General features: G+C 36.3%; 1 protein-coding gene across 1 annotated transcript in view; it reads right to left on the reverse strand.

Moving 5' to 3' along the window:
* Positions 1-5,741, reverse strand: part of LOC145267115 (serine beta-lactamase-like protein LACTB, mitochondrial) — a 48,423-nt gene extending 42,682 nt beyond the window's left edge. The window contains exon 1 of the mRNA XM_080123142.1: positions 5,288-5,741. Coding sequence (XP_079979268.1) covers positions 5,288-5,641 — 354 coding nt within the window. The 5' untranslated portion in view covers positions 5,642-5,741. The remainder of the gene's footprint in view (positions 1-5,287) is intronic.
* Between the last annotated feature and the right edge of the window lie 4,424 nt (positions 5,742-10,165).

Genomic DNA, 10,165 nt, shown 5'->3' on the forward strand with positions numbered 1-10,165 from the left:
TGAATGCTGTCTGAGACAATTTTCAACAGATTTTCTATGTGCACATTGAGAAGCAGGGGTTGGACCTGGTTTTTGCGGTAAAAAAGTTACACCAATATTCGTATGGGAATAATTTTACTTTTTTCACATCCAACAAGCTGTTATTGAGGCTATTTGCTGAACACAAACTGATTCCTTCTCTTGCTGCAGCCAGGTTCAGCGCTAGGCCCTCTTTCTAGCTGCCTACAATTATAAGTTGGAGTATTGTAGAACTGGAACCTCCTTCACTCATTCCAATGCATTGAGTAACCGTCTGTACGGCGAAAAAAAAAACAAACTTCCCCACTTCTCCAAGCGACCTACTTTATATTACATTGACCCACATGAATCTCGCGAGATCACATGAGACCGTTTCTGTTAAATATCGCAGACGCCATCTTGGTTTTTCTTTTTCTTGTCCAACGCGCATGATAGGCAGACACGTGGGTGCTTTACAGGTAGGCTATTTGTATGTTTGTTTCTATTTTCCCCACAAGTATCATGCTGGGTCACTTAATGGAAATGCATATTGCCTCGGTCCTCTTCCAATCAATGCACAGAAACAAGATGCCACACCAAATACTAACAGAATACACATGATGAATTTGATTGACGCTCTGGTAGCTGTGATGGCAATAATAATGGAGACGAGATGAGACTCTACTTTGAGTCGGGTGTACGAATACATCATGAATAGCTGGAGCAAGTGCATCCCAGACATAGCAATGAAGCCCTATTTCAACAAGCGAACAGAGTTGACATGTGAAGATGGTGTGGTATTATGGGGGAATAGGGTTGTAATTCTGGCCAGACTTTGAGTGAAAGTCTAGCAGCAATTGCATCAGACACACATAGGGATTGTACGGATGAAGGCCTTTGTTCACAGCTATGCCAAATCTAGATGCTGATATTGACACAGAAAAGCTTGTGGAATCTGCATGTTTAATCAAAGTAACCCCAGCAAGGCTCCCTTTCATTGCTGGGAATATCCAAGTTTGCCATGGGAAAGAATCCCCATAGATTATGCGGTTCCATTTTTGGGACACATGTTTTTGATATTAGTGGATGCTCATTCAAAGTGGACAGAGATATGCATGATGAAAACATCTACGATGTCCACGATTGAGAAAATGAGATCTTCGCAACACATGCACTGCCGGTATTGGTCGTGAGTAATATAATGGCCTTTACTTTACAAGTCAAGAATTCAAAGCATTCATGGATGCCAATGGAATTTGGCACATTTTTATAGCTCATTACGACCGGTCTTCGAATGGACAAGCAGAGCACAGTGTACACACATTCAAGGAAGTGCTTAAAAGGATGCAAACAGACCACATAGCAACACTTGAAACCAAGGTGAACAGACTTTTATTCACCTATAGGAGATAACACCCAAGTCATCAACTGGGGGTTCTCCAGCTGAGCTGATATTCAAATGGCAGTTAAGAACAGCGTTTCATTTGGTAAAGCCAAACACAAAGCTCTGGACATGAAAAATAAAATGGAAAGGGAGAGCAAAGTAATGGAACTACTTTGTGAATTTAAAATAGCTGATCATGTACTCTGGATTGAAGGTACGATTACCAGTGAATTTTGAAGTGGAGACCAGTGGAGGGATAGTAAGGAGACATGTGGACCAGCGAAAACATGTGAAACTCATTAATGGTAGCAAAGGAATTAACGCCTAAGATACAGGCAAATAATCTTGAGAATTCCAGCACACCTGAAGTTCCTGAGGAAAGTTTAGAGCTGACATACGGATGAAGCTGCAGCAGTGGTGGAGAAACCGGCATCACCCACTCGCAGGTCAGGATGTATTTAGAGACCACCCATAAAATTGAACGATTATGTTTGTGATTCCAAGTAAGATTGAAGGAATGGAATATATTGAGAAGCGTTACTTTCCTTACACTACTAATTCCAATGGGACTAATTATGGAGTAGCGGGTTTTCCGGGATATTCAGCATAAATACAGAGTGGGAGAGCGGCCATTTTGGTGCGATCTTAACCACTACATGTTTTGTTACCATGTTAATTCAGTCTTGTGTGTATTTATTAATGCTAAATGTTACAGCAAGTACACTAGGTATCTCCACAGTTTTGCGTAAAATGTCAGCGTTTTACACAATAACAGCAACATCATCATTTCATGTGTTTACTATTTTCTCTGTCAATTTCTATGGATAGGCATTGGTGCTATAATAATTAATGGAAGTAACGTTTTTTTGCTATTGGATCTTCATATTTACATTGTAAAACAAATAGATTTTTTAACAAACTATGCAGACGAGAATTAATAAAATAATTTTAAAGTTTTCTGCTGACGCTTATGTATATAAAGATGATGTTGCTTAAAGACCTTCATACTTTTTTGGAAAACGGTGCAAAAAATAAAGTTCACATTCTATCAATTTAAATAATCAAATCAAAATGGATTTTTTTTTAGTTAGATTTTGGATTTTTATTATATCACGAGTCATATATTCTATTATGAATATATTTTTTAATACTGGAAACCTGTTATAAAAAAAATCTTTGTTTAAACTTCATATCAAGGAATATTGGAATTTAATATCATAGTACTCATGCAGAGAGTGATCCGTGCTGAAATAATAACGTTATTATTTAAAAAACCATTCTTAACATGGGGAGTGCAGGGTGTTTTGTACCTATTCTGTATTGTATTTACAATTGAATAAAAAAAAACATCATAAAACTTTAATTAAACGTGGAAATACGATTTAAAAAGTAGCGCGGATCACTTTTTGCATTAAGCACCAATATCATTTAAAGCTTTTTAAAAATATTTTTTTTTTAGAATATTTTTGTTGTAATTCAAATAAATCATATTACTGATAAAAAAAATTATCAAGTGTTTGTTTTTTTAACACAATGATATTGATTTTAAGTCCAATTTTATTTACAGGTAAGTGAAATAAATAACGTTTTTTTTTTTTAATTATTTGATCTTTTCAGCTTTAAAAACTGTTGAAATTTTTATGGACCTACATTTATTTTGTTTAGTTTTCGTAACATGAAACATGGTGGTGATGGTGGTGGGGTCGAACGCCTAAAAAAATTATTTCTCCTAATATATTTAGCGAAACCTTCTTTTATTATGTAAGTTTATTTAATGATGAATAAATATTGAAAATTTCAGGGAAATATGGCCATTATTTGATTTTTGCTAGATTTTTAAAACATGGGTATGTTTTACGGCTTCAAAAACGTCACTACATAGGAACGTTGTTTTAAAGCGTCGATAACATAAACACGATTTTAGCCTCGCATTTTCATTATTTTTGTATGTTGTAAAATTTAAAAAAATATTAGCAGTTTATTTTAAACTTCTTTTAAATGGTAAAAAATGGTTAGAATAATAATATTAAATTACAGTTACATCGTAAGTTGGGGTTAAAACAGTGGCGCAGCCGCGCACGTTGGAAGTACACATTACCAATAATTTGATTTTCATAACAAAAAAAGCCAAACTGCTTTAAAAAAAAAAGGGGGGGGACTAAATTCGCGAAATTTGGATTAAAAACGTCGAGTGGTTCTAAAATGGGTGATCGATTTACTAGAACGTTGGATTAGAAACTGAGCACCTCCAACAAATATATATTGCCTTTTTGTTTTCGATAATCTGGTAAACTACTTAAACCGAACCAAGCCGACTTTTGCCGATCTAAATCTAAAACTTAGGTTATGGTTAATTTAGAGGGTGCTTCTTCGAAATGAAAACGAAAATCAAAAGCCGCAAAATTGAAGTTGGTTTTTAATGAAAATTCAATAATTCGATTTTCATTTTTATTCCGAAGAAGCATCAAAACTAATTACAAAAACAGTTTTATGTTTCCTTGTGGCTAATTTGGGGCAAATTGACTTACCTCCCTTGTTTTACACGATTTCGGATTAGAAAATGGCTGCGATGATAGCGTTTTCTTTTGTTTGTTTGTTTTTTTTAATGCAAAAAACGAATGTCTGCTCATTATTCTTCGTAATTTTAGATCTTTTACTAATTTCGACATAAGGCAGTACGTAATAGTGACTTTACTTCAACTACATTTTTGGTACTCGTGCACTTTTGCCACCGTGCTGAAATAATAACGTTATTTTGAAAGCCATTCTTAACATGGGGAGAGGAGAGTGTTTTGTAACTATTCTGTGCCTCCACCTAACAATTTAATAATAATAAAAAAGATATCGTGAAGCTTGAATTTAACCTGAAAAAAACTATTTAAAAATAGCGCGGTGGCAAAAGTGCACAAAAAGCACCGCGTTTTTGTTGTTTTTTTTTACATGGGCATCATCACCCACCACTTATCAAGGCCTTGAGGCCACTCGAGGATAAGGGTTAAAGAGTGTACAGTAGAAATTGGACAATATAGTAATCGTTAGTAATGGAAATTTGGTGAATTTGTTAACTTATATGGAACGCCGTTGGCCGTTCCATATAAGTTAACATTGGAACGGCTCATCAAAAACTTGTTTACGTTAGACTTGAAGACAACCATATTGTAATCAGCTGGAAAGCAGGAAAACGGAAGACAATTCCATAGGCGTGTAGTTCTAATAAAGAAGCTTTGCACGTGGAATGATGCAGAAGCACCGCGTTTTGTTTTACCTAACAATTTAATGCACAAAAGATAGCGTAAAAATTGAATGTAACTTGAAAATCATAGCTAAAAAAAAAAAAAAAAAAAAAAAATACGGTTCGATTTCTGTTACTTAATTAATTAATATTTACAAAAAAATCTGCAAAAATTAATACGGTGTATTAATTTTTCAGGCATTTTTTCACTTGACAACAAAACAAAATAATTAAAAACAAAAAAAAAAAACAAATATACAACAAATAAATGTTGTCACTTGAAAAATAAGTGACTCTTCTACCTAGCTGGATAAGGTTTTAGTGTTTTAACTTGTTTTAAAACGTTTATTTAGTTCAAACAAGTAGTGTTTAGTATTGTGTGAGAAGAAAACAATGTTCGACACGAGAGAGGGTCAGGGTCACATCGTCTGAATCTGGATAATCGCTCAAAAATAGAAAATTAAACAAAATACCAGTAGGAACCCACCCAATAAATGTCACGTTAACATTTTTTTTCGTCTTGTTTCGTTCAGTAAAAAATACTCAATTTGTATTATCACCACTTGGAAAATGAGACAAAAGTTGGAAGCCAAACCGTTTCTTTATTATTATCATCACAAATAGCTTTTAAAGGTAAACCGGTGTAGTAAACAAAAGTAAAACAAAATACTCACCTTTTTCCTTTCAATGAGATCCCTGGCCAGAAGTATGGCCTCGTCCAGGGTAATTTTCCCTTCGGGAGGGACATTATTAATTTGATTAAAATGCGGCTGATCACATTGTGCCACAGATCGACCCGGGCTTCCCATGTAACATAAAGTACCCGCAAGAATGACACCGCTTCCAATTTTCAACAGATTTCTTTTTTTAGTTTGCCAATTTCGGGGAGAAAAATTTGAATGAAACCGGCATGGAGCTTTTAAATGTGTCTCAGAGATGAATTTGGATACATTATTACCGAAAGAATTTGAGAATAATCCCAATGAAATTCGGTTGGTAGAAAAATGACGAATGCAACGACTGGCCATTGTTGATTAGAACGCCGGCACCTCAAGTTGGAAGAGGGAGACGGGGGTTGCTCATCTAGTAGTTTGACTATAAGGAATAGTAACGGAAGTACAGGTTCGAATCAAGACGAAGTAATATCTATCTATCTATCTATATATATATATATATATATATATATATATATATATATATATATATATATATAGCTCGCTTTGAAAAAAAAAAAAAAAGCAAACAATTATAATTTTAATGTTAAAATAGAGATTTTTTTTACTAAATTTATAGACCTTGTCCTTAACACTAGGGACTGCCAAACGATTGTGAAGATTGGACCGCATGTTTCCGTGACGTCAGATTTGTGTATGGAAAAGCAGAAGCGATTTAATGATTTTTTAAAACCTTTGTTTATCTTCTTCAAGCTGCAATTAATAATTAATCTTTGTTATACTTTTGTTAGGTTTTAAGATTTACACAGTTTAATGATTAATAATATTATAAACATTTGTATATGAAATACGGTTTTACTGAATGTTCTTTTGGTTACCTACGGGTTTCCATATTTTGTTCGGTAAAAAGAGACAAACAAAATGAGGGGGGGCGCTACAAAATGCCTAATATTTGCAATAACATTTTCAAATTGGTTTTAATCTGGCGATAAAATAGCTGACAAGAGTCATGTTTATATTAAAAAAAAATTAAACACAATTAATTGAAAATCTATGTTGTAACGGAACATTTTGAAATAATGGAATTTTAAGCGTTTTAATCTTTTAAAAATTAATTAATGTTTACGAAGTTTCTTTTTCTTTGCAGTTCAACTGATTATAGTATATATTAATTCGAAAAAACGCTATTAAAAAAAACACATAATGATATTAAGTTTATATCAATTTTTTAATTGCAACTTCAAGGTAAATTTTTGTTCAATATGTGTTTTTAAATTAAAAAAAATATTTTTTACTTATTTGAACTCTTATATTTCATAATAAATAGAAATTTCGATAGAGTTAAATATATTTTGTTCGAATTTCGAAAAAAATAAACATGGGGGGGGGGACACGCACTAAAAAAATATTTCCCCTCGTATATTTTACGAAAACTGCATTTTATATGTAATTTAATTCTAAAATGGATAAGTATCGAAAATTTTACGAAAATCTGACAATTAGTTGATTTTTGCTAGATTTATTAAATACGGGTATGTTTTCACTTCGGAATGTCTACTACATGGGAACGTTATTTTAAAGCGCTAATTATGTAAACACGATTTTTGTCTCGCAATTTCATTATTTTCGTTCGATGGAAAAAATTTAAAAAAAATTATTACTGGTTTATTTTGCCCTTCTTTTAAATGGTACAAAAGTTATACTGATAATATTAATAAAGCTACATTGTGTTACAAATAGGGTGGGGTAATTCTGTGGTGACTTTTGGCAGTCCCTACTTAACACCATCGATCGCGCGCACACACACACACACACAGAAATATAATCCTACTTTCCTGTTGTGACTGGAAAAAATGATATACTAATTATGAAATAACTCCACCTTACTCTCAGTATCGTCTGTTCAATCACTAATAGAGCATTTTGTACGAAGTTAACAAACCGAAAAAAGAAAAGGATAAAAAAAAAAAAAAAAAAAATATACAAGAAATCAATCTTCCTATTCACTTGTTTACTCACGAGGGCAGAGTTTGACACAATGTCGGTTTTTAATGTGATGAAAATCCAACTCCCCTAAAAGGGGCACTCTGGAAAGGAACAAACATAAAAATTGCCTCAAACCCGACAAGCTATAAGTCTCATCCCTTTACAGTAGAGATCCCTAGGTGCAAGAAAGCCTTTTACTCCAATAGTTTCTTCCCCACAACTGCGGGTCTTTGGAACTCCCTTCCGGGATTCTGCTTTCCCAACTGCAATGATATGCAGAAGTTCAAGTGTAATGTTAACAAACATCTTTCTACTCTTCTCCCTTCATAATGACCCCGCTAATTAAGTCCCTAATAGTAGCCCCCTGCTTCAAAGTGGCACAGTGCCTTGTTTGGGGTAAAAATTGAATGAAAAAAAAAAAAAAAAGTCTAGAAGGATTTCTCCTCTAATGATCGAGGACAAAAAAGGTGAGGTAAAGTATAGTATCAGAACAGATACTACACTCTGTTCTTAGCCAAAAGTATAAAAAAATTAGTCTTACTAAAACAGTCCAACCAAAGGGTCCCTGAAGAGGCATACCCCTCCAGGCACCGATACGTAAGCCAATAGACTTAACGTAGTTAATTATGACCTCTGTGACCTTGGCATAACGACTTGTTTCTACGTTGAAGACTCTAATCTCGGCACTGCTCGTTACAAGCACAGTCACGTCGTCGGCATAGGTGGTATACTTTACCGAGGTAGAGCGACCTGGCAAAGTAATCCCGCGAAGTATTGAATTCACCCGAAGCTGGCGCAAATATGGCTCAAGCGCCAGCACATACAACATTGGGGATAACAGACAACCTTGACGAATAGATCTTGTTAACATGAAGGGTTTCGACCTCACCCCATTCACTTCCACCATAGCACCGGGGTTGGCATACAAGAGGCGAATCCAAGAGTGAAACTGGGGACTAAAACCCAGCCGAGCGAAGAGCAGCCTCTAGGTAACAATGGTCTACTCTGTCGAATGCTTTGGACTGATCTAAATTGATCAGTGCGGCTTCTGTGTCGACTTTTTCTACGATCAAGCGTATTGTGTGCAAATTATCTTGAATCATCCGGCCCTTAACAGAACAAGTCTGTTCGGGACTTATTAGATGGTGTAAGACAATCTGCAGACGATTTACTAAAATCTTGGCCAAAATCAATCTGTTTCAAGGCCTCAATGACTTCTTCCTCTTTTATGCTACCTTCACACCTAGCCGCTTTGGTTGCCTCAAGGCGAGAAAAGTCGGCTAAATGGGTGTCAAACTGTTCAATAGTCAGATCAGGCTCCTTGGTGAACAGCTCCTGAAAATGAGTTCAAAAACCCTCCAAAACTCCGTCATTCGATGTTATGGTTTGTAAAATGTAACACTGGCGATGTGTCAATCAGCAGAATGTCGAAACTTCTTTTTCTCTCTTAGTTTCCTCTCTCTGTCCTGCTCTAAGTAAATCTGACGACCTAGTCAACAAATTCCAAAATTTAATCATGACAAGTTTCAAGAAAAAATACACGATTAAACCCGGTTCTCCAACTTCCAACGTCGACCCCCCACTACCATGTCTCCTTCTCCAACATCAGGGGTCTACGTTCTAACCTTCCAGAGGTTGAAACCCAATTACAGGAGACTAAACCAGACCTTTTATTTTTAAGCGAAACTGGCATTGGACAGGCTATTTCCCTAGAAGAGTTCGCAATTAAAGGATACTCTAACTTAACTTCTAAATCTGACCCCCAAGATCGCCATGGGCATGGAATATGTGCCTACATTAAAGATGGCTTTCCATGTGGTAGGGACATCTCCAGGGAAGATCCTAACTTACCCTATATGTGCTTACAGGTTGCTTTAGCTCACACTACTGCATTTATATTTACTCTCTATCGCCCCCCACAACAGCGGAGTTACTATCTTTAAAAGCATATCTAAGAAAATTGACCAGGTCCTATCTGCTTATCCTTCAGCTAACATTCACGTATGTGGAGACTTCAATGTTCACAATGTCGAATGGTTGACCCACTCAAGCAAGACCGATGATGAGGGGAGTGTTGTAGTATCAATAGTGATACCCCATCCAGTCTTCCTCCCACTCCTCTCCCATAACTCTACTTCCGGCTTTGGGCTCGCCGCCAAGGAGTTCTGGTTTGTAAGACTAGAAAATAAAACGCGTTTCATTCCAGTCTCTCAGCGTTCTGGCTAATCACTAATAATCAAACATCTCAACCAGCCATGATTCTCTCCAGAATGTGCTGCTGCCATTGCGCACAGAAATGGGGGTTTTAGTCCCCAGTTTCACTCTTGGATTCGCCTCTTGTATGCCAACCCCGGTGCTATGGTGGAAGTGAATGGGGTGAGGTCGAAACCCTTCATGTTAACAAGATCTATCCGTCAAGGTTGTCTGTTATCCCCAATGTTGTATGTGCTGGTGCTTGAGTCATATTTGCGCCAGCTTTGGGTGAATTCGATCCTTCGCGGGATTACTTTGCCAGGTCGCTCTACCTCGGTAAAGTATGCCATTTATGCCGACGACGTGACTGTGTTTGAACGAGCAGTGCTGAGATTAGAGTCTTCGATGTAGAAACAATGGGGGAAGAGGTGGCTGGTCACTTTTAATGCATCCAAAACCAAGCTTCTATCTTTACATCATCAACACTCTGATCCCCATCTGGCATCAATTGAAATGGATGGCTCTCGTCTTGGAGAGACTCCATGTTCTGACAAGCTTCTGGGTTTGACCTTTACTCCTGATCTGAAATGGAACACGTACATCAAATCTGTTGCCAGGGACGCTGGGAAAATGGTAGGATCCTTCTACCGCTCCAGAAGATATCTCACTACTGATGCAATTCTCTATCTGTATAAAAGC

The sequence above is a fragment of the Euprymna scolopes genome, chromosome 42 (genome assembly GCF_053919585.1).
Source record: "Euprymna scolopes isolate OS-2025 chromosome 42, ASM5391958v1, whole genome shotgun sequence".
NCBI lineage: Eukaryota > Metazoa > Mollusca > Cephalopoda > Sepiida > Sepiolidae > Euprymna > Euprymna scolopes.